Here is a 24703-nt window from a genome sequence, read left to right on the forward strand (position 1 = left end):
ACTTATGTTTCTTGATTCTGTGTAGTTGGTTCTGAAGTGTTCCATGAAGAATGAAGAAAGCAGCTAAATGGATTGATTGGCTAATCTTTTTATATAATCTATTAACTTGCAAGGAAAATAACGGGAACTAAGCTAGCAATCTAAGAGAGAAGGAAAAGGAACTAAGTATTCTCATTCATAATCCTCAAATGGGCAAAGTGCAGTACATATAAAGTGACTGAAATGGAGACTAAAGTAAAAGAAATATAAGACTAACTGGACTTAAGTGAAAATACTTTTTAGGACTAAACTGCTAGTTCTCAAACTATATAACTGACTTAACTACTCCTTATTCTCGTACTACTACTCAAGCTCTATGTACTCCTCCCGCAGCTGTGCAATTGATGCAGTTCATATCAGTACTCCCACCTGAAAATCTTCCTTGTCCTCAAGGTTGTCCTCAAGGAAGGAAAGATGGAAACCTGACACGCAGAATACTAGCATCTTCCCAAGTCGCTTGATCTTCTGGAAGCTGATCCTATTGAATTAAAAGCTGAACTATTGCTTTATTCCCCTTCTGAACCATCCTTCTATCCAACACTTTAGCAGGGCAAGGATAGTAAGGGTCGGACAAGTCCAATACTGGAGGGTGAGGTACTTTCTGAGGAACCTCCTAACAGGGTTTAAGTAAGGATACATGGAAGGTGGGGTGCAACATCAACTGTGAAGGCAAGGACAGTTTGTAGGCAACATTGCCTACCTTCTGAAAGATCTGGTATGGGCCATAATGCTTGGAGGAGAGTTTGGTAAAGTGTCTGCTAGATAAAGTCATCTGCCTGTAGGGTTAAATCTTAAGATATATCCACTCTCCAACCTTAAACAATCAGATCTTTTCCTGTTGTCTTGGTCGACCATCCTCTGTTGAGACTTGGACAGATGGAACTTAAGTAGCTGCAACTTGAGCTCCCTTGTCGTCAAGCTTCTATCCACTTCTGGTACCCCTGAATCTCCTTGCATATAAGTCAAGTGTAAAGGTGGAGGCTGGCCAGAAAGAAGGCTTCAATGGTATGGTCTGAGTGGATGTGTGAAAGGTGGTGTTGTACCACCATTCTGCAAAGATCAAATAATGCCCCCAATCTGCAGGTGAGTCAGAGCAGTAGCATCTCAAATAAGTCTCCAAACACCTATTGATAACCTCAGTTTGACCATTGAATTATGGGTGGTCATCAGTAAAATTGTTTAAGGTCACTCCTTGGGTAGCAAACAGTTCCTGCCACAATTTGCTCGTGAAGATTGGGTCCATGTCACTCACAATATCTTCAGGCATTCCATGAAGCTTAAAGATATTTTCCATGAACAGTTTGGCAATGTCTATTGGAGAATAAAGATGTTTAATTGCTACAAAATGAGCATATTTTGTCAATTTATCTACCACTACCCAAATGACTTCTTTCCCATTGGACTTAGGCAACCCCTCGATAAAATCCATGCTAATGCTACTCCATGCCAGTGCTGGGATTTGTAGTAGCTGCAATAGGCCTGGAGATGCAAAGTGGTCATACTTGATTTTTTGGCACACATCGCATTTTTTAACATAGTTCTCCATATCTTCCTTCATCCCTCTCCAGTAAAACAGAGCAGTAATCTTCCTGTAAGTGTGGTCGATTCCAGAATGACCACTAGTAACTGAGTCATGCCACAATTGAAGTATCTCCTTCCTAAGCATTGCATTAGACCCAATCGCTAGTCTTCCATTCTTTCGCAATTGCTGATTAATGAGAGAATACCCCTTCACTTCTTCTTTGAGATTATCCAATTGATGCATTAACTCTTGTAACTCTGGATTTGTAATCCAGCTATTCATGATGGCCTGTAGTAGGTCAATTCTCACGGTAAATAGTGAGAGAGCAGCAATTGTCACTGCAGGAATCCTGGATAGAGCATCTGCAGCTTTATTCTCCTTACCCTTCTTATATTCAATGTCAAAGTCATACTGCATGAGTTTAGTCACCCACTTCAATTGTGCTCCTGTGTGCAACTTTTGGTCAGTTTTAACAATGAAATGTCTACCTATTAAATACTGACCCCATCTTGTGACAGCCATTACTAATGCTAGCAACTCTTTGTCATACACAGACATAGCTTGGTGTTGTTTAGATAACCCTTTACTTAGATATGCAATAGGTTGGCCCTTCTGCATAATCACAGCTCCAATTCCCACATCAGACGCATCAGTTTCGACTGTAAATACCAAGCTGAAATTGGCAGAGCTAACACTGGTGCAGTAGTTAGAGCATTTTTCAATGATTGAAATGCTGCACTTGACGTCTCAGTCCACTTGAAACAATCTCTCTTCAACAAATCAATTAGGGGCTTGCTAATCTGCCCATAGCCCCTAATGAATCTCTTGTAATATCCAGCCAACCCCAAAAAGCCTCTTAATTGCTTGACAGTAGAAGGGGTTGGCCACTCTTGTTCTGCCTGGATTTTCTTAGGGTCAGTAGAGACCCCCTTGGCAGAGATATAATGTCCCATAGACTCCACACTTGTTGTAGCAAAATGACATTTAGATTTCCTAGCAAAGAGATAGTGCTGCAGCAACAATCTAAAGGTCTCCTTTAAGTGAACCACATGATCCTGCATAGTCTTACTAAAAATCAGTTTATCATCAAAGACCACTAAGATAAACTTCCTCAAGTGTTCTTGAAAAATGTGGTTCATCGGCCCTTGAAAATTAGAGGGAGCGTTGGTTAAGCCGAATGGCATCACCAAATACTCGTAATGACCGGAATGGGTCCTAAAAGCTGTCTTGTGAATGTCTGAGGGTGCCATCCTAATTTGGTGATAGCCCGATCGAAGATCAATCTTTAAATACACTTGTGAACCCCTCAATTCATCCAACAACTCCTCAATGATAGGTATATGGTACCTGTCTTTAATTGTAATCTGGTTTAAAGCTCTGTAATCCACGCATAATTTCCAACTGCCATCCTTCTTCCCTACCAATATAACTGGAGAAGCAAATGGACTACTACTGTGTTGTATTAAGCCCTAGGATTGTAATTCCTGCACCACTCTTTCAATAACATCTTTTTGCACTGGGAGAATAGTTATAGGGCCTTGTATTTACTGGATTGGACCCTTCTTTGAGTGGAATGTGATGATCAAAAGGTTCCCTGAAAGAGGGCAACCCCTTTGGTTCACTGAAAACTCTCTTAAACTCCTGCAACACCTGCTGAATCTCAACAGGTTCAGCGCTTGGAAGCTACTCATGTTCCTCCTTGTGCTTCTCTGGTGCATTCCTTGTAACCTTAATCATAATAGTTGGGCCCCTTCCTTTTGTATTTTCTGCAAGCATCTGACTCCACCATCTGTAGTTTGGGCCTAATTCTTTGCAAGAGTAACATCTTCCCTTCATATTCAAATTGCATAGTCAACTTCTTAAAATTGAACAAAATGTCGCCCAAGTCACTTAACCACTAGACCCCCAACACTACATCACAAGTTCCCAAAGGAAGCAACAGAAAGTCTACTCTAAACATAGATCCTTGCAACAACCACTCATTTCCCTTGCACACTCCTGAGATTGGCACTGTGTTTCCATCAGCTAAATTAGCATCAAGTAATTCACATAATCCACCTTCCAGCCCATTTTAGTCACCAAATCTTTGTCAATGAAGTTATGAGTTGATCCCGTATCGATAAAGATATTGAGTGGCCTCTGTTGACAGTAGCTAGAGAGTCTTAATGTCTTGTAACCTATGGTGCCATGAAGAGCATAAATTGAGATCTCACACGTCTCTGCAATCTCTTCCCTGTTAAACAGCTCTTCCTTAATTTCCACCACTGTCTCCACTTCCTCTAACTCCAGCAAGTACAACTGAGCCCTGGCTTTACACATATGGCCATGCTCAAACTTTTCATCACAAACATAACACAATCTCTTGGCTCTCTTCTCACTCAATTCTGCAGGGGTGAGTCTCCTCCTCTTAGTCCTATCAAGGACTGTATTCTGTACATATTTTGGTAAATGGTTAACATGTGTTGTTACAGGTTTGGCATAGGTGGGTTGTTGTGATGCAACATGGGTTCTATTGAAGATATTAGATGATTGTAGAATGGAGGTTTTCAAAGCTTTGGATTGTTTAATAAAGATTGACTTCTGTAACCAAGCCAAATGATAGGCTTGAGGTAAGGAATAAGGTTTGAGAATCCTGACAACATCCCCTAATTCAGGTTTCAGCCCCTCTAAAAAGATGCTGATAGCATAACCGGGCTCCAGATTTAGCCTATTCATAACTCTATCAAATAACTCCTGAAACTCAACCACTCCTCCAATTTGCTTCACTTTAACTAACTCACTCATAGGGTCATCAAATTCTGCCCCAAACCTATCTGACAGTGCCCAAATATACTCCTTCTAGCTTGGGGAAGGCAGTTGCAACTGTGACCTGCTTCTCATGTATGCTCTATGCCACTGCAGAACCAAATCATCTAGGTGCATAGAAGTCACTTTCACCTTCTCATAGTGAGGGATCTCATCCATTGCAAAGAACTGTTCTATTTGGTACCACCAATCTTGGAACCCCTTTCCATTGAACCTAGGGAACCCAATTCTATGTTGTCTTAGAATGGAACGTGGTTACTGGTTATGAGTTGTGGTGGTATATTGGTATGGTAGGTAAATAGGTGACACAGGAGGTATAGGTCCTAGATTTGGGGGTATGGAATTCTGAAATATAGGTGTGTAACGGGGGTGGGTAAAGGAGCAGGGAATAGAACAGGAAATTTGGCCATTAGCTCCTGTCATTTGAGAGTGATATTGAGGAATGAGTGTTAAGCTCATCTGGCTGTGGTGTGTTATAGGAGTGGGTAAACCATGGTATGGGGCAAGTTGGTTGTGAGCTGCAGTAGCAACATGAGAGATAGTAGCTGGAATGGTTGAAGTTGAGAAACTGAAATTTTGGCTGGAATTTGGGTTACGAGCAGTTGGGTATGTGGGTTAGAGGTAGAAGGCAGAATTTGGGACTGGGTGGCAGGAATTTGAGAAGTATTAGGAATTTGAGTAATTGGGGAGTTAAAATTTTGGCCATTAGTTGGGTTTTGAACACCAAGTAACTGAACTCCCATGGATCTGTGCACAATAGGATTTGGACTTAATGGGGGAAATGAGATGGGATCATTGAGACCTATCAGGTCTTGTGGTCCGTCGGTGGGAGAATATAAATCAGCTCGATTTACCCCCGAGCTGGCTTCTTTGCCCTTACCGGAGTTTTGACTCGCCATGATAGTCTCTTTCAGTTCACAAAATGCTTGCTCATTCGCCGATTTCAACTGATTTTGTCGAAGGTTCACGTTAGCAACCTCAATATCTACTCGATCTAGTCGATTAAGCACTTCCTTGATTTCGCCGGACATGGCGAGCTCCCACAGTATAAGAAAATGCTCTGATACCACTGATATAATCTATTAACTTGCAAGGAAAATAACGGGAACTAAGCTAGCAATCTAAGAGAGAAGGAAAAGGAACTAAGTATTCTCATTCATAATCCTCAAATGGGCAAAGTGCTGTACATATAACGTGACTGAGATGGAGACTAAAGTAAAAGAAATATAAGACTAATCGGGCTAAAGTGAAAATACTTTTAGGGACTAAACTGGTAGTTCTCAAACTATATAACTGACTTAACTATTCCTTATTCTCGTACTACTATTCAAGCTCTATGTACTCCTCCCGCAGCTGTGCAATTGATGCAGTTCATATCATCTTTGATGTTTTTCTTCTGGAACCAATATTCCAGTCCCTTTCTGTGTAAATTTAGGCCTTACTATTAGTCATAACATGTTAAGGATTTTAAATGTCATTTCAACTTTTTGCAATTGACAGGATAGATTTGTGAAGCACTCAAGAATCAAGTCAGAGAATCGCTTCTTGGTGTTTCTGTCGGCTCTCACCCGAGAGACCCGGGTTCAAGTCCGGGCAACGGAATTTAATTTTTCTAAACGATCTTTCCATTTTTTTTTAATTTTGATTGTCACACCAGAATACGCTCAATCCCTTAATTCGAAAGCCCAAAATTCTTTGTTCTTTGCGTCTTTTCCCCGAGAAGTAGCCGAGGGTGAAGCTTCATTCTTCTCAAAATCTCCTGCCTATTTCATATTGCGGTGAAACCATAGATTCTATATCCAAAGAGGCAAATAAGCAGACGTATAGGTATTCTTTTGCATCTCTTTTGTTGCTTCTTTTTTCTTTGTGCTTGCTGGCTATTAAGTAGACGTATGTGGATTTAGGGTTTTTTAAGTTTGCTTCTCATGATTTCTTGAAGTGATAAATTAGCATATCTTGCTTCGTAGGGGTAGCTTCGATTTCGATAATTCATTTATTTTCTTATTCTCATTGAGAGGAGATAGTAAAGTTCTAGCTTTGAAGTCGCATTTTCCAGAGTCAAATTTCTTTCACACCATTTGGCAAATTGCGGGCTGCGGCTATATAAAGTTAGGTGATTTACTAGGTATAATTCATCTTGATTTTGGTCTATACTTCCTCTGACAACATTGATGTGGTTACGTGAAACTTGATTTAATTATCTAAAGATTGCGTGTTGAGTTGAGACGAGTCGTCCCCACTCTGCTTTTTGCATATATTGCTTCTGGGTTTAATAAGTCCAAGGAATCACCAGTTTGCTAGATCTCCTTCTTTTTTTTTTTGGCAGCTTCGCTTTCAGTTTGCCTGCCATGTGTTTGTCAAATTGCCTTCTGAAAGTTCATCTTAGCATGTCACAGTGCCAAGCTGAATCAAGATTGTCAATTGTCATATAAGCTGTAAAACTGAACCTCCCATAAGCGCACATTTGAATGCATTGTTAAAAATTAACCCAAATGTATCATTTGGAATGATTAGTCGTTACATGTGCTCACATAAGCAATGTTTAAAATTCCTTGCATAGAAAACTAACTTCTATTAATTATAGTATGGATATCCTTTGCCCCTAAATTTTCTCTATTCTTTTTTTCCCCGTAATGTAACAGCAAAAATGCTGGCTTCTAAGGGAGCAGTTGTCTCAGATTCTAGAGTGATGATGAGGACCTTATTCTCCCCCTGCAATGTATGTCATAACACTCTTAGAAAGGGAGTTCGTAGCTTCATATGCTTCTTGCTTCATTTTTGTTTTTATGTTTAGAAGCTCAGATTTCCTCTTTGATGATGAATCTTCTTGATACTTCATATGAACTCTCCTCATATCTAGTATTTGCCTTATTAACTTGACTCAAGAATTCTGTAAGAGTAGCACCTTTTATGTTGTTTCATCTTCAATAAAGAAGCCAGATTATAGGTGTGAACTATCAGGATATATAAGAAGCTACCATCTTTTTACATGTTAAGCTATTAAATGCTGAGGACCACGTAACCAAGTTTTTCGGCATGCCTCAATATGGAGCTGTAATTTACCTTTTCTCATATGGATAAGACCCGAGTTGCATTTCAGAAAAGTGATCCCACTTCAAAAGATGCATCTGAAGAGGGAAAGTATTAGTAAATGAACAGGCCACAACTTTGATTAACTAGTGGAAAAAGTAAATCAAGGTGCTGCTGAAAAAATTGTTCGAAGACAAAATCCTATAATGAGTCTTGCCTGTAAAAGTTGTGATGTATACAATGTGTCTGCCAATTCAAGAGGGAAGATCATATTTGTTTTCCCTCTGTGAAAGCTATTGCTTCCTTGAAGTAGAAAGATGAAGTGCTGCCGACTGCTCTTTCTGTTCGTACTTTGTCAAAAGTTTGGTGGAATTTTCATTTACAACAGTTCTCTTTGTGGAAAACCTCTGACTCTCTGGTTTAGGTATCCTTTATCTCTTGAAGTTGATAAATTTTTGCATAAAATAGAAAATGGTTATTTTTGAATTGTATTGGTTGGAATAGTTTACAAAAGTAATGTCTTCTCCACTTACCATTAACTACTTAAGAGTGGGTTGATTTTGAATATAAGGGGGATGTGTTTTGATATTACTATCCAATAACTGCAAGCCAATTCAAGCATTTGGATGCATTTTCCCCTATACCTCCTCTCCCACCCACCCTCCCTTTTTCCTGAATGTCTTTTAGGATGTAATGTGTGCAATAATTTTTGCTTAAACCATAGCGAATTTCATCCTTTATTCTGTATATGTAGTTCTGAAGGACTTTATCACTTCTAAGTAGATGTTGCTTTTAATTATCACTTTTTAAAATTTTACAAGATATTTGACACATTAGTGCAAGAGTGTATATTATGGAAAACAATTTTGGTCCCTACTTCAAATGCTCCCCTTGCTCTGATGTACCAAATGTGTTAGATACAAGATACATAACCTTCCCTTGGCTCAGAGTAGTGTAATAGAGTTTATGAACCAATCAGCTCTATATCTTTGAGTTTATGGAAAATAATATCTTTGATTTTCTCGCTTTTGGGGTACTCTATTAAGATATTCTATATTTAGCTTAAAAAATCACACCTCTTTAATCAAATCAAATTATTGTTATCCAGATTTCACATATATCAGTTATTAGCTTTGGACGGAAAAGCTCGTCAAAAGCCTTTAGTGCAAAAATGGAGCTCTCAATCACACGACCTGATGATTGGCATCTTCATCTTCGTGATGGTGACGTTCTTAAGACAGTTGTCTCGCACAGGTTTTTAGTTAAATTCTTAAGCTGATGGTGTGGGACTCTAATCAATATTGATTAGCCGATTATGATAGTTTATAGTTTATAGTTTATGTTCAGTTCCTTCTTCTACAACTTTGTTTAGTTCGGTTTCTTATCTTGATTTTGACTTGTTCATGCTGCATTCTTTGATAAAGTGCACATCACTTTGGGAGGGCTATAGTTATGCCAAATTTGAAGCCTCCTATCACGACCACCGCCGCTGCTGTAGCATACCGGGAAGCGATATTGAAATCTTTGCCTGCCAATAGTGATTTCAGTCCTCTTATGACACTTTATTTAACAGATACAACCAGTCCTCTTGAAATCAAACTAGCAAGTAAGTCCAATATATTTTTTATATGGAAATATCTTTTATTTAAAATCACATAAAATTAGATTAGATGTTATTCTTTTTTTTTCTTTTTTCTTTTTTGTGATAAGGTAGGGTAAACATTAGATGTTATTCTTCTGTGCTATAGCTCAGTTAGTGCATATATGACATTCTTCTATCATAGTGCAGGCACTTATCTTAGGAAACAAAAAAATAAGTTTCAGTGAATGATAATAGTCGTATATACGTGTCAATAAGATCATGACAGAAAAGGCACCACTAGAAAGCCTATTTGGTGAAACTTTAAGTAGTGCTGAAATAAGAGACATTGTAATTCTTCATTAATTCATTCTAAAGCTGGCGTTTTAGTTTTGCTATTGTGACAATTTATATCGACGGTTAATAAAAAACTATTATTCCCTGCAGCCTTGCTTCTAGCATCCTACTTTGGTGGTTTTGTATAGCTTTTCAGGTGGTAATAGAAATGGTACTAGGGGGTCAGGGAAATGTAGTTCCAAATTTGAACATATGACCTTAAAGTTCTTTTCAAATTTAGTCAGAAACCAATTTCTCCCTGTTGCTTTGCTTCTAACGTCCTACTTGGGTGGTTTGGCTTTCTAGATGTTTGTAAAATGGGCACCTAGGGTTCAGGGAAGTGTAATTCATAATTTATTCTTAAGACATTAAAGTTCAAGGCTAGATTCTCGGCTACGTGCCATCCTTTTTTTTTTTGGGGGTCTTCTTGTTATGTCTACTTTCGTATCAGATCACAATCCTTGAAATTCTGAAGTCAGTGTTGTGTGGCTCTTGTCCTACAAAGTCCGGTTTCACTTACTTCCATGGGAATTTAAACATGTTAAATTTTGTAGCATTTAAGTTAAACTGATTGTGCACAGTCAGCCGAGTGCAGTTTTATTTCATAGTGAATGGTCCATGTTCATATTTTTCTTTCCATGAAAGCATTTATGTATTATCCTTTTTCTTTTTGTTGTTTTATCTAGTATTTTGTCCACTTTTTCTAATAAGATGAGAGTAAAACAGGAGAGAGCCAGGTCGTATTTGGGGTGAAGTTATATCCTGCTGGTGCCACGACAAATTCACAAGATGGAGTGACTGATCTCTTGGGGAAGTGTTTACCAGTTCTACAGGAAATGGTTGAGCATAATATGCCTCTGCTGGTAACTTGATGCTAAACTTGGTACTAAGTGATTCTTGTTCCACTAGAACGTTGCATAAGCTCTAATGTACATGCTAACCTTACCACCAAAAGGATATTGCTATTTACATTGTATAAAGCTGCACATTAAAACTTGTCTCTTTATGTCCGTGCTAGGTCTAGGTTTTAGCGGTTGGCTGATGCATCTTTTGAATGCATCTTTTGAAGGTTAATCTTCTTCTTGATAGCTTATGTTCTTGAGAGGTTATGTTGGGGAAAACGCAAAGAAGATTCAGTAACCTCTCAATAAGAGCACTTTGCCTTTTGACAAAAAAATGATAAAACTATGGTACTCTCACGAATAGAAGGACCCTCAGTTGTGATATGTTCACATTATTAAACACAATTGGAACAAAAAGATAATATATATTTTAAGAGAAGAAAATTGCACTCAGTGAAAGAATCTGTCGAAGTAATGAATGGAGCTGCATACAAGATAACATTGCACCAATCATGTTCTCGCCCTTTACTGCACAACTCCGCAGTAAACTCTCTGACATGGACAAATTTGGCCATGTGAAGTAAACTTTTCACAGTGGCATGGTTTTGTCTTAGCTTTGGTCAGTTAAAACTTTTTTTCAAACAGATCATTGGTCAGTTAAAACTTAAAAGGAAGTAACTCATCATTGGTTGCTTCTATACGAAGTTTCTGAACTAATCTTTGTGGTCAAACTATCTTAAAGTGTTGATTACTTTTCACCCTATTAGAGACATTATTACAGATTAATTATCATCATAATTCTTATGGTAATACTGGTTCATCATTGAGTTTTACAATGACAGCTGTTATTGTCATCCATTTAGTTGGGACTACTAGCATTTCATAACAGAGCAGAGCACTTATTTTTTTCAATTTTTTTCTGCTTTGCTTATGGATACTGGAGACTGCTAGAATTGATCTCATCAAGTCTATTACTATCAACATATTCTAGTGCTCTGGGTTTTCAGGATTATTGTTGCTTCTCATTTCAAACAGAAATGCTGTTGTCAGTTCCTTGAACCTTCTCTTATTATTTCTTTCCTATGCTAGTCGCTTTTCTAGTTTCTTTTTATCTTTTGGTTCTCTATAAAATAAATTCAGCATTTACCTGTAGTAACTCAACCTTAATCGTGTCTTTTTCTTCTCCCAAATATTCTGCCAAAGCTTGTGGTTTTTGTCATTTTCCTTGAAATAACTTCATTTCATAGGATTTTTATGTATTGCAGTTGACTGCAGGTTCATGGAGAGGTTACAAATCCTGAGGTTGACATTTTTGATCGAGAAAAAGTATTCATTGAAATGGTTCTAAGCCCTTTGGTTCAGAAATTTCCACGATTGAAGGTCGTGATGGAGCATGTTACAACCATGGATGCTGTAAAGTTTGTTGAATCTTGCACTGAAGGTGATCTTTTCTACTTGATCCACCTCTTTGAACTTCTCTCTTCTTGTCAGTTGAAAGAACTTTATTGACCCTCCTTTTCAAATGCTAATTTAGCCTTGCTATCGTTCTTTTAAAGGAAATGTTGCAGCGACTGTCACCCCACAGCATCTTGTTTTGAACAGGAATTCTCTCTTCCAAGGGGGCTTGCAACCGCATAATTACTGCCTTCCAGTGCTCAAAAGAGAGATCCACAGTAATATCCTTTATCCTTTCATATTGATGCTCAGATTCTTTCTTGTATATTTGGTGCTTGTCTTTCGGTTTCAAGAACAATCATGAAGTAACATTTCTTTTAAATTTTGAAAAACCAGCTAGGATTCTTTTTAACCACCTTAGTGACTACAATGTGATGTAGACCTTGTTTGGTTCAACGAAGGGGATGAGGACTTGTTCATTTTCTTCTCCTGCTTAAAGGACTTACCATTAACCTCCACTTGTTTGGTTCGACTCCAACTGAGGTGGAAGAGGTTGATTTCCTAATTCCCCAAGTTTTGACGGTTTTGAAAAGTTGAGGAGTTGCATATCCTACACGTTTTCTTTTCCTCAAGCAAGGTTAATTTTTTCCTCATCCTTTACTTTCCTTCCTGTGAGTCCTTTTTCACTCCGTCCAACCATAATTTATGAGAACATAGGTTTTGAGAAGGTAAGGTAATATATGAGAATATAGCTTTTTTTGGAGGCAAGGTAAATGTATGAGAATATAACTAATATTAGTATTTCCTCCAAGGTTATTTTTGAGCTTGTTTCTCTGCCATGTTTTACTTGAGCACATTGTTGGATTGTAAAGATGTAGTTCACCAGACACACCTTCTTAGTTAAAAGCTTGAAAAGATCTAGAGTGCAACTTATATCACTTGACCTCACCTCATGTCCAAATATCGGCTACACTACACGAATCCTCTGTGGCCATTCGGCTCCACTCCTGGTTACTATTTTTCCAGTAATGAGTAATTGTCTTTTGAGGAAAATTAGGGATTCTTTTAAACTAGAGGTTCTCTAGATCTCTTTTTTTCCTGCACGAACATACATGTGTCTGACCAGAATAAAAGGAGGGACATAGATACCAACTGATGTGGTATGCTTCTTTAGCTACACCTGGCTATGGTGTGGAACCCTTGCTTATACTTCAAAAAAAATATTGTCTAAATGCCTACTATCGTGTTAGAATATGGCATTTTGATTTTGCTTTACGGATTATCTGAGATATACTGTCACCATAACAAAGAAGAATTGGATTAACGCCATCTACCTTGAAAATTTGAAAGTTAGGTAGAAGCTGTATTTGCCTGTTATTGACCCTTTTCTGGGTACAATAATTTGCTAAAGTTTCCTCGTCTAACCTTTTCTTTTTTGTGGCTCTTTGTAAGAGTTATGAAAGTTTTAGTCTTGTTGATGCTAATATATGTGTCACGAATCACTATATGATCAGGCTCTCTCTAATTTGTAAATTCTATCCATTGCTTTTCGAAATAAAAAAAGTGAACAAGTGCTTGAAACAAAATTCTAATCGTATATACTCACATGGTTACAAGATCTATTGCATTGGTCTTTCCCATATTCTGCTACTTTTCTCTTTTCTCTTGTTCACTTTGAACTATACAGGGCAGGCTCTTGTGTCAGCTGTAACAAGTGGAAGTAAAAGATTTTTTCTTGGGACTGACAGCGCTCCTCATGATAGACGAAAGAAAGAATGTTCTTGCGGGTGTGCTGGTATTTACAATGCTCCTGTAGCCTTATCAGCATATGCGAAGGTGTTTGAACAGGTAAATGCAATGGATCTTTGTAGTGTTTCTTGCGAATGTTACTTTTGTACTCTTTTGTACCCTGTTCATTTGTCGTAAAAATTAACTTCTTTACTCGAGACAGTAATTATCTTGCATCACGAGAATAAAATTTATCATATTGTTGCGTGTTGAATTCTTTCCATGTTAATATAATGTTTCTAACTAGTTCTGATGGATTCTTTAATTAGTAGCTACCGCTATATGTCAATGACATAAATTTGGTTGTTTGCATTTTAGGCAAATGCACTTGACAAGCTCGAAGCATTTACTAGCTTCAACGGACCAGATTTCTATGGGCTTCCCAGGAACAACTCAAAGATTAAGTTGAGCAAGACGCCATGGAAGGTGCCCGAATCCTTTTCCTATGCATCGGGAGATATCGTTCCCATGTTTGCTGGTGAAATGCTCGACTGGTTGCCCTCTCCTCTCTGAGAAAGAAAAAGAGATTCCCATTTTCATCTGACATTCTTGTTGTACTGTAATATTGTGATTTAATAAAACATATGGACTATAGAGGTATTCATCTTTGCTTTCCTGTTGATTAGGCATTATCGGAAATTCAGAATGATAAAGGTGATTTCGATAATACCCTTTCAGCCTAAAATTATCGAGATAATAATAAAGCAAACGGATGCACCAAAGAGCTTCTCTATTCTAAGTTTCTTAAATTGTTCGTTTGATTTTGAAAGTTTACTGATTATGCATTTTCTATCCTCCAAATGTCACTTGAGATGGTTTGGTCATGTCCTACATCGACTCTCAGATGTATTGGTATGTAGGTGTAAAAGCATAGTGAGAGTAACGTGTTCAAACGGGGTGGTAGATTGAAGATCACATGGAAGGAAGTTATCTTGAATGACTTATAACCTTTTAAAATCCATAGACCTAACAAAAACTACGCAAAAAGGAAGAAAAGAATCTCTATAAGATACCAGTAAGTTGACATAAGTTTAATCAACAACAACAACATACCCAGTAAAATCCCACTAGTAGGGGCTGGGGAGGGTAGGATGTACGCAGACCTTACCCCTACTCCGGAAGGGTAGAGAGGCTGTTTCCGGGAGACCCTCAGCTCAACAGGAGAAATAATAATTTCAAAAAGACACGAAAGGAGAGATAGGTAACAACAAAAAAAGCAAGAGAAATGATAATAATATCTTAAAATAGACCAAATAGGTGAAAGGGAGTGCAATAATAAAATCATATGCAAAATAACAAAATAGTGTAAACATAACATATACCGCTAGCAGACCTAGGCATAACTCTATCAGACTACCCTGTACAAAGAGGGAAAAACTATGAACTACCCCTAGCCTACAACCCTAATGCTCGACCTCCACGCTTTCCTATCAAGAGCCATGTCCTCGGAAATCTCGAGTCGCGCCATGTCTTGCCTGATCACCTCTCCCCAATTCTTCTTAGGACGCCTTCTACCTCTTCTCGTACCTGCCAAAGCCAACCGCTCGCGCCTCCTAACCGGGGAATCTATGGTTCTCCTCCGCACGTGTTCAAACCACCTAAGCCTCGCTTCCCGCATCTTGTCGTCCACAGGAGCAACGCCCACCTTCTCCCTAATAACTTCATTCCTTATCTTATCCAGTTTAGTATGTCCGCACATCCATCTCAACATCCTCATCTCGGCTACATTCATCTTCTGGATATGTGAGTTCTTAACTAGCCAACACTCAACCCCATATAACATAGCCGGCCTAACCACCGCTCTGTAGAACTTACCTTTGAGTTTCAATGGTACCCTCTTGTCACACAGGACTCCAGATGCTAACCGCCATTTCATCCACCCCACTCCAATGCAGTGCGTGACATTGACATAAGTTTAATCATGTTAGCAATTTAGTCTCTCGTAGCGTACTTCTACACCTTTTTATTTTTGTTTTATATAATATTAAATAAAGATTCATATTGCTAATCTCAACTAGTACTAGTTGTTGCAAGTGATCAACACATGACTTTGACTAAGTACTTTTTCATTTGCATACCAAATTACGAAGAAAATTTTCTTTAGGAAAACGATTAAAACGGGCGAGAATTATTCCCAGTAAGATGGCATTGGTTTATAATTTAGAGTATAGCCCGTTTGACCAAGCTGTTAAAAATCAGCTTATTTTGAGAATTGTTTTCTTTCAAAAGTATTTTTCTCAAAACTACTTTTGGTGAGAAGCAGTTTGTGTTTGGCTAATTAGTTTGAAAAGTACTTCTGAGCAGCAATTAGTGTTTGCCCAAGCTTTAGAAAAACTGTTTCTAAGTGTATTTTTCTCAAAAGTACTTCTCAAAAAAGTGCTTTTGGAGACAAGCTACTTTTTTCTGCTTCTCCAAAACTGTTTCTGCTTCTCCTCAGAAGCACTTTTTTCCTTCCAGAAGCTAGGTCAAAACCAAAAAAGCACTTTTGGCCAAAAACAAGCTTGGTCAAACAGGCTAGTAAACTTATCAATGTCATACACACAAGCGACAGGATTATATTATTCGGAGGAAAAGACAGTTGACGTCTACCCTGTTGGGTTTGTAGGAGGTTGTATTCAATAAATCTGTCTCAAATCTTCAAAGATATAGCCAGCTATTGATTACAGGTCTATACCAAAGTATTGTTCCTCTGCTTTCCTCAAAGGTCACATACTCGCATTGACAATGAATATCATATAAATATGAACGGTTATCAAGATCAATTGAAAAATTAAAATCGTTCAGCACTTGCTAAGAACAAAATATAAAGGCACATGGAAAAGGAAGAAGATATGCAAACATACATGTACGAAGCACAAATAATTGAATAGTCATACCTTCATATCTTTGAAAGTTTGAATCACATTTGACAGGAATACAGACAACATTTTCTAATCAACATATTCCCATCATATCAACAAGGGTACTGTATCTGAATCTAACAATGTAGGAGCTCAGTAAAATACTTAAACCCATGGCCAACTTTGTATGATCATCACGTCCAAGGAAAAGTAGTATGCCAAAAGTTATGTCCGCAAGCCACAGCATGAAACCAGGTCCCAGTTAGCTGTTAAAACTGTTCATCATATCTTGTCTTTGCCTCATGCTGGCAGTTGAAGCTTGGCATTATTTTTCCAACTGCAAAACAAATTTATTAGTAGTTTGTTTACGTCATCAAGAAGTAGCCACTCCAAGAAGCTTTAAGGAATTGTTACCTGATGAAGTAATAATAAAAGAAATCTGCATAAAGGGCCGTCTGGACAAGACCAGAGACGCAAGCTGCAAAAGGAAAAAAATAATTCAACTTTGAAGAACCATTGCGAGTGGCAAACAAATATTACTGGTTGTATCTTGAAAAACTTACATATCCATCTAGTGAAACGCGGCTCTGTCAAATAGCGGTAAATCCAGTTTAAGATGTAAAATGCACGATAGGCCCTGTAATTATAAATCCAGCATGTCAGTGACAATACCCAATAAATCCTTAACTATTTTAAATCAAATTGTAAAATATTCTTATGCCTGATTACAACTAGAAAGGAACATATCTAGCGTGTGTACATAACTTAAAAACCTTTAATGGTTAGATCCCTTTCTGCTCCCAAGGATTATAATACAAAAGGGAAGAGAAACAAAATCAAGACGGATGATAAATACGGGCAGAGAGCACGCGTAGTCAGTAGTGTGAGAAAGAGACCACAAATCCATTTTTTCACACAATGACCTTACTAATCATTTCCCTTTCTTTTGCAGTGAGATGGCAATAATTGCTATCACAATAAACAGTTCAACGGCTTAAGGAAACATTTTAACGGAAGATCCTATCCTGCAGAGTAAGGAAAGCATCACTTGCAATAATGTTATACATGTAAAAAAGGATTCTCAGGACCTAAGACATCTTCTTTTGCATTGTACTGTAATATGGAAGATCTGGAGTATGTTCCTAAGTATCTGGAGTGGTTAAAGCGCTCTACTGAAGAACACTTTCACAAGCTGGAGAAGATAGAAACTACAAAGACAGTTTAAGTACTGATAGAATACAGTTCCCCCATGCATCGTGTGGGTATATGGAAAAGAGGAACCAATGCTTTGAAGGAAGAACATGTATCACATCATTTTGAATTCAAATGTTCACAATCATTTGTACACGGTAGATTCTTGGATGAACTTCATTAACTCCTTGCATAATTAAAATCGAGACTAGTCTTTTCTAGCAGCACTCAATTGGGCTGTTCTGCGAACAAATTTGTACGAACTTATGAAAATAAAAAACAGCAAATTGTCCAATGTCAGCTCTGACTGATAATCGAACTCAGATAAAAAAATAGATATGCCCAAATCAACATAAAATTGCTCCAATTTTCAAAATACGATGCAAATAATGTCCTTTCAGGAAGTGGCCAGATTTACTGGAGAAGAAGCATACCCAAGGAAGAACACATATTGGCCAGTCAGATTATCAACGTTTCCACTTCTTTGCAAGAGTACCAACTGGGGAAGAATGGCAACTGCCTCCAGGTATATTGAGAAAGCCCAAAACAGCTGAAACAACAATATATGAAGCATCAACAGTGTCAACAGGGAGCAAGCAAATTTAAATTCGAGAATCAAGATTCGGCCAAAAAAGGACAAAGAAAACAAGTAACACAATCTCTGCCACAGGGTCATTGCGGAAATTCTAATCAGTCGTAGGAGGATTGAATGGAAGCTTATTAATTAGTATAGCACCTTGCAACATAGCGTAAGGCTCAATCCTCACTGGCACTTCTCCCCCATCCCCTCCCTTTTCTCTCCTAGCCCACAAAATAAAAAGAAGAGACTCAATCCCTAATGATATAAACTGATGAGTCAAAGTATAAGGATACCATGAGTACTGAGAAATCTCATTTATCTTTCTCTTTTGATGTACTGGGCTTAATGGAGGAACCTCATATTGTTAACACTGCCAAGACAGACAACTAGATGAATGAAACGGAAGGGAAACCACGAATGAAAATACAGGAAGACATTGCAAACCATATAGACAAGAAGATGTCTTTACTCATGCAAATTGTAATGAAACATACTATGAACAACACCAAGTCGTAAAAGAAATGCACAAAATCCACGCCCATACTCATTGAGAGTTTCATTGACCTAGTAAGGTTATAGAGTATGAGAATATTTGGCGAGGACAGTGGAAAAAAGAATTCGAGAGTTCAGCTGGCTCTGAACAGGGAAAAGTAGCTGGAGCCCAGAGTCAAATACAAAATAGACAAGGTCAAACTTCAGTCACAACTTTGTTTGCCCTCGGATCTGGTTAAATCATCATAACAGAACATTCCAATACAAGAGATGCAAACAACTAACCCAAATGGCTATTACAGAAATTCTTCTTGAAGATAGGGCAGGCTGATTCAGATGTTAACAACAGCTGATTACTTAAAGAAGGTCTATCCATTCACATGAATGCAAACATATCATCTCAATATGTGTCAGGCTGCTGACCGTATATTGCCAACGTAAAGAGTTTATATCTTCTTATGAGAACTCCTAGGTCACTATAAAATCGTTCATAGCTTGTCATGCAAACTCAGAGATAATCATGAAATGGGTTACCTTAAGAAGGTCTGTACAAGCACTCTTTCAAGGTTGCTATAACCATGTACATGCAGAGTAGCATGTGAGTAATAGCAAACAGACATTTATGGTGTTCATTCACTTAGTGACGGACTGACTATGTGAGCTTGCTCACATTGTTGGTCTCGAGCCCGGATAAAGGAGAAGGATTATGGTAGGCTGACAAACAGCATAAAATTAGTCAATTTACCATGAATCCTCACGATACTGAAAATAGCATCTGGACGTGCCCATCTAGGAGTGCATTGCACCGGCAACCGGAAGTTTGAGATGAGCTTGAATGGAATGACATGGTCAGTGATGATTCATATAGCCGACCCAAACTTGCTTAGAATTGAGGCATAGTTGTTAATGTTTCGATGTCACTAGTAATGGATTCAAAGCAACACAACACTTCTAGAGAAATTCACTATTTACAGTAGCCAGCCTATTAAAATTCAACTCTGAAAACATGGTTGTCGCAAGCACCAACAGGATGTTGTGCTTGTCAAGATCTACATATATAAGTCACCAGCTAACAGAAAAAATTAATATAAGTCACCAGCTAACAGAAAAAATTAAGTGAGAAGAAGCAGGATTATCATTGCTAGGAAAATCCATATAAAATAGTTAGAACATTTAGAGATCACTACTAACCTCCTGAAAGGTAAACTTCTCATGAAGAACAAGCGCCAAAGCGAAACACGCTCCAACAAGAATCCAGTAACGAAAAGTATCTAGCTCACGGTCATATGAGCGCCTGACAACCCGGTGGTACCTCATACACCAGACAATTGCCAAAGAGCTTCCAATAAAAACCAGTTTCATCACAGTGTTGTAAAGAGATATGAAGTCACTGAACAAATCCAGATACCGAGCCAAGAACACGATAGCATATAACTCCTGTGTCTTCAATGATATTCCTGAATACAGCAAACACTCTCAGTGCCAACTAGATTTCAGCACAAGTATATTTCAAGCTACTGGAAGATGCAATGAGTCCCTTCAATGGTGAAACTTGAAATATAATGTACAAAAAGGTCCGTACACGTCAATGAATGAGCTATTGAATTCTAAGAATCATATATTTTACTTTATATTAAGAGAAAGGGTAATGTTTCATTCTCTTTTTCTTTTTTGATAAGCTCGTGCACGCCTCAACTATTTCACCGGCTACCTGCTTGCTACCTCCCACCAGAATAGGTACTGGGCTTTGTCCAAATTGAGTGTTTAAAATGTTTGCTGCAATTTGAACCCTGATCTCTGAGTTTTGTACCCTCTTCGTTAACCACTAGGCAACACCCTTGGTACATCTGTAATTATACCGAGGTATTTATGACCCTCCTTATTAGTAATCTAAGTCCTAACATACCATACTTCAGCTGGTTTGCTGATTTACTTCTGTTGACAACATCCACTAGAAACGAACATGTTAACGTGTACCTCTTCATATTTTCAAATTACTTACAGTGCCACTGATTTCACTAAATGTCCTACACAAATACAGATATCCACTTTGTATGTGGCACAAAGCTAACCTAGTTAAAGGTCCAAGACTAGATATGACACAGAAATAGTCACGAAGCGTCAAAGAAATTTCCAAACATTAATAAAAAACAATGATCACACGTGGCAATCTCCCAGTACGTTTAAAACTGCGTCCAAGTCCTATGAGATTCTGGACTTGCATAATGTCACTACTTCCTTGTAGATAAAATGTATCCTGTCCATTGCCTAATTCAGTTGCTAGTACATAAAAGGAATAACAGGCCGACTTCTCTTAGCTTGCTACTTTAATATATCAAGAGCCACATAACATTATTATTACTTTTTCAATTCTGAATGCACAAATCACATACATAGCTCGCTATTAATTATATGTGTGTTGAATTTAAGACCTAATCAGATACGGTCATCTATGTATAGAGCAAAACTACTCATATTCAGGTTTCAACATGAATAAAAATGAAATTAATTGAAAACAGAACCGTATGCAGAACTCTGTTTCACCTTCTGATGCGGAACTATTACATGCTACATAATATACTCAGATTCTATGAGCTACATAATTCAAAGTTGACAAGTTTGCATCTGTTCGTCTCACACACAGAGAGATATATAATAGCTGGTTGAGGAAGTGAGAGTGAAAATGCAAAAGGGAAGAAGAAGACCTGAGCATGATTTGGTCGCGTAGATTTTGAGGAGGAGAACTAAGACACTAATCAAATGTGTCATGTCCCCCGCCAATCTGAAGATATTCATGATTCCTACTGCGAAACACGTCCTATTCCAGCCCCAGATTGATTGCTCTAGAAGAGTCTCAATTTCTGAAGAAAAATGATGAAGATTTGGGGGTTTGAATTGGAAGTTGAGAGAAATGCAGAAATGAAATGGAACTTGAATTGGAATTTGTTTTTGGGATCAAAATTGAGAATACTTTTTTTTTTTTTGTAATTATATGAGGTAAGCGGCTAGAGATACACGTGTCAGTTCCAAACGTCCACCAGGCATGTGTTCAGAAAATGACATTGGGGACGAGAAAAATGAAAAAAAAAAAGTACTTCTGTGAGGCCTTTTGGTAAAATTGTACTACCTTAACTTAAAGGGCTATGATATAAGTTGTTAGTGTGAGACCCCAATGTGTTTTTTTCTCTTCTCTTGCGTAATATACGTAATGTGGCGTGGTTATATTAGGTATATACGATTGGGTATAGTACATTGGGAGAATAAGACTGAAAATGTGTGATAATATTAAGGAACTAACTAAAGTTTTAGGTCAAAGGAATACCTTAAACAAAGGTTCGTGGTTAAAGAAATGGCTCGGGTAGCACCCCGTGCGTTCGGAAGGTTTAAGTTAACTTGCACCTGTGAGATAAGACTAAGAGTGTCTAATATGCTAAGAATAGTGTATTATGAGGTATTATAATATCACACAGGTCACATGTTAAGTTTTGGAATCAAGCAAGTTGCGAAATAAAGGTCGGCAAAGGTTATCGTAAAGTTCTCTAATAATTTTTCTAAACTTTGGGTCAAATGTATCAGATCATTTCTCCCAATATATAATGAGTTATGGGACCCACAACCTATCAAATTGAAGGTATACAAGTCTAGTTCGCAACCAAAAATACCTCACGTCAAACGGACATTGGAGTAAAAAGTTATGACTGTTTTACCCCGGACTGTCCAGGCTGAAACCGGGTCGCGAACCGAGTTGGGTCAAACAAGTGGTATAAGTCGGCAAATCCGACTTGTAAGACCCCAAAACATTTCATTTTCGTCCCAAAATAGTGAGGGAGCTGAAGAGAGGGTTCCATGGTATTCTTGAGTGATTAAGGTACGTTTTTAACAATTTCTCCCGTTAAAGTTTGTCCCCGTGCCTAGAAACTCAATCTCTATGCTTTGCAATCGTTCCCCCCTTCTATTAGCTGTGTTTGGAGCTATTTTTGGAAGATAGGTATTTGTTGTTCTTGCTGGTTCTTCAGGCTTTATACTTGATTTTCCAAGGTAATCATCTTGGGACTCTTTTATGATCGTTTTTACAAAGTTCTACGGACGTTTCGTCAAGTTAGGGCCATATGGCAAATCTGCCGATTTAAACTCAATTATGAACTGTTTATAGGTGCGTATAAGCTGCATATATATAGTGTTTGCGAAGCTTAGGACGTAAGGAACAGCTTTCGTGAAGGAACTACAGGCATTCGGACGTTTGTTGGGAAGGTATGTTAAGGCTAAGCTCCGTCCTTCCTTTTTGCACGAATTCTTGAAAATTCCTAAGACGTCAAATGTGATATTTTACTATTCTATTGCTAGAAAGACCTTCTGTGAAAGGCATTGGGATCGTAGCTGAAGTATTTTCATGATGCTATTAGGTTGATATTCCACTCGTTCGGTTAATTAGGGTATTCGACATCTATATAGGTCATTTTGTCGGCTTTTTCATCCATATGTCTATATATATGAATTCTTATTCGTCTTTGGGTTGTGTGACTAAACAAAATAAAGGCATTTAGTATTTACGATCAGTCCTTCTTTCTTGTTAAAGTATATTTTAAAATCTCTAAAGTGACACATCGATTTCCAAAAATCTCAAATATAAATTTTACGTTTAAACTATTAAAACACTTGATTTTTGATATACTTTCCTTTACTAATTATTAAGAAATCAGGTATAAGGACTAAGTGAAGCACCTTAAGCTTTTTATGAACATCTTCAGAGTTAAGTTATCTTTCTAAAAGTCGAGTTAAGTTTTCAAGCTTATTTAATCAAAGAAAACATATGAGGTTCCACGAGACAATTGTATGCGATACGAAGGTGATTATGAGATTATAAGAATAAGAGTACCAATGAGCCAAGATAGGCTAGGTTCTTGTTATGGCCTATTATGTGCATTCAAAGTTCATATCATACATGGCATATTATGCATGGACTTCGAGCTATAATCGGAGGTAAGGGGCCTATTTGCCCGAAAAACTATATATATTATACAGATGGCCACAGGTTGGCAATATGATATCGGTTAGCTACTAAGAGAGACCGTCATTGCTAGCATTTGGTTGAGTATGTCATGCATTTGCATCAATATATATATGTATTCACGACATACGCTTACACGAGCATACCATGCATAATTGATTACTATGAGGTCGGATGTCGGTCATGAAGGCTATAAGAGTTTCAGTGTCAGGTGGTATCTTTATTACCTTTTTACATCAGCTATGTATGATTCTACTTTCTGCCTTACATACCAGTATATTTTTATTCGTACTGATGTCCCGTTGCCTGGGGACACTGCATTTTTGTTTCGTGCGTGCAGGTCCAGGTAGGGACTCTGATCGACCCCTCCGCTAGGATTTCGGGGTTCAGCTGTGAGTTGGTAAGCTGCACCTCTTCCTGGAGCTTTCATAGGATAGTTACTTTTGTGTACAGTTTGGGTATAGTCGGGGCCTTGTTCCGACAGTGCTTATGACACTCTTAGAGGCTATTGTAGACACAGTATTCTGGGTTTCTTTTTGTAGCTTTCAGTCTCCAGCCCATAGGCTTGGCATGTATATATATGTGTGTAGGCATGTATGTCTCCAATCGCGACCTCGTCGGCCAGCTAGTACTTTATTATTTTGGCTCGTCTACTTTTGTTTATATGGCTTATTGTTATTCAGGTCATGACCTTAATGGTCCAGGCTTAGTATTTCAGATGTTGTGCTGCCCGATCTGTTGGGCCCCCAGTTTATTTAGCTAGTATATTTAGTGGATAACTCGATCGAATACAGTATCGAGTGTCAGTCGTGCCTCCCCTAGTTTGGGGCGTGACAGTTGGAGTAACACTAATTAAAGATACTCTTAATATGTTTATATGGTTTCCCATAAAACCTTACGCCATTAAAATTATCCAACTTCATATAAGTAGTTTTTTTTTCAAGTAAAATTTTGTTAACAAAAATAATAAAATAAATTAATGATGGGAGTAAACGACTCAACATCATTTTTTCATAATACAAATCTTTCCATTTTATTAAGAGTAATAAAATTTAAAGAATTTGGTAGGAGACATAAAACAATTGCTCCGAGAAAAATATTATATTTATGCTTGTAGTCCAAATCTTTTATTCCTTATTAATGTTATATAATGCATATAATTATGGTGTTGTTTAGTGTTCAAGTTTTATCATTTTAAAAAAAAAAAAATTGTTACGACCGGAAAAAAGATAAAAAGAGGTCAATTTCCAAATTTT

The 24703-nt window shown here is 37.8% G+C and overlaps 3 protein-coding genes across 4 annotated transcripts; 1 reads left to right on the forward strand and 2 right to left on the reverse strand.

The window, feature by feature from the left end:
- Positions 1-2181: 2181 nt before the first annotated feature.
- LOC107807660 (uncharacterized) lies at positions 2182-4345 on the reverse strand. The gene is made up of 3 exons (XM_075247239.1): positions 3620-4345; positions 3110-3211; positions 2182-3030 (listed from the first exon to the last, which is right to left on the reverse strand). The coding sequence occupies exons 1-3, from the start codon at positions 4343-4345 to the stop codon at positions 2182-2184; spliced, it is 1677 nt and encodes a 558-aa protein (XP_075103340.1).
- Positions 4346-5723: 1378 nt separating this feature from the next.
- On the forward strand, positions 5724-13940 carry LOC107807663 (dihydroorotase, mitochondrial). Of its 2 annotated transcripts, XM_016632088.2 has the most exons (9): positions 5865-6193; positions 7009-7085; positions 8505-8650; positions 8821-9002; positions 10038-10174; positions 11429-11594; positions 11710-11826; positions 13236-13396; positions 13655-13940. In XM_016632088.2, exons 2-9 carry the CDS (start codon positions 7014-7016, stop codon positions 13847-13849), a joined length of 1176 nt encoding a protein of 391 aa, XP_016487574.1. In that variant the 5' UTR covers positions 5865-6193; positions 7009-7013; the 3' UTR covers positions 13850-13940. The 2 variants fall into 2 exon arrangements, with proteins under 2 accessions (XP_016487575.1, XP_016487574.1); XM_016632089.2 differs by lacking the exon at positions 7009-7085 and having other exon boundaries at positions 5724-6193.
- A 2255-nt stretch (positions 13941-16195) lies between these two features.
- Positions 16196-21393, reverse strand: LOC107807666 (ER lumen protein-retaining receptor A). Its single transcript, XM_016632091.2, has 6 exons — positions 21145-21393; positions 19631-19896; positions 17802-17917; positions 16740-16813; positions 16591-16654; positions 16196-16513 (listed from the first exon to the last, which is right to left on the reverse strand). Exons 1-6 carry the CDS (start codon positions 21233-21235, stop codon positions 16477-16479), a joined length of 648 nt encoding a protein of 215 aa, XP_016487577.1. The 5' UTR covers positions 21236-21393; the 3' UTR covers positions 16196-16476.
- Between the last annotated feature and the right edge of the window lie 3310 nt (positions 21394-24703).

Source organism: Nicotiana tabacum, chromosome 3, assembly GCF_000715075.1.
Source record: "Nicotiana tabacum cultivar K326 chromosome 3, ASM71507v2, whole genome shotgun sequence".
In the NCBI taxonomy this organism is placed as follows: Eukaryota; Viridiplantae; Streptophyta; class Magnoliopsida; order Solanales; family Solanaceae; genus Nicotiana; species Nicotiana tabacum.

Bases quoted from the DNA above. Each gene is read 5' to 3' on its own strand.
- LOC107807663 (XM_016632088.2), top strand. From the start codon at position 7,014: ATGCTGGCTTCTAAGGGAGCAGTTGTCTCAGATTCTAGAGTGATGATG. The intron at 10,175-11,428 runs GTAACTTGATGC...AGTTGACTGCAG, and splicing joins AGCATAATATGCCTCTGCTG to GTTCATGGAGAGGTTACAAA. The intron at 11,595-11,709 runs GTGATCTTTTCT...GTTCTTTTAAAG, and splicing joins TGTTGAATCTTGCACTGAAG to GAAATGTTGCAGCGACTGTC.
- LOC107807660 (XM_075247239.1), bottom strand. From the start codon at position 4,345: ATGAGTGAGTTAGTTAAAGTGAAGCAAATTGGAGGAGTGGTTGAGTTT. The intron at 3,212-3,619 runs GTGGATTATGTG...GAGATTCAGCAG, and splicing joins TGACTAAAATGGGCTGGAAG to GTGTTGCAGGAGTTTAAGAG. The intron at 3,031-3,109 runs GTAAATACAAGG...TTACAATCCTAG, and splicing joins TCAAAGAAGGGTCCAATCCA to GGCTTAATACAACACAGTAG.
- LOC107807666 (XM_016632091.2), bottom strand. From the start codon at position 21,235: ATGAATATCTTCAGATTGGCGGGGGACATGACACATTTGATTAGTGTC. The intron at 19,897-21,144 runs GTCTTCTTCTTC...TGCTGTATTCAG, and splicing joins CGCGACCAAATCATGCTCAG to GAATATCATTGAAGACACAG. The intron at 16,514-16,590 runs GTAACAATTCCT...TTTGTTTTGCAG, and splicing joins TTTTATTATTACTTCATCAG to TTGGAAAAATAATGCCAAGC.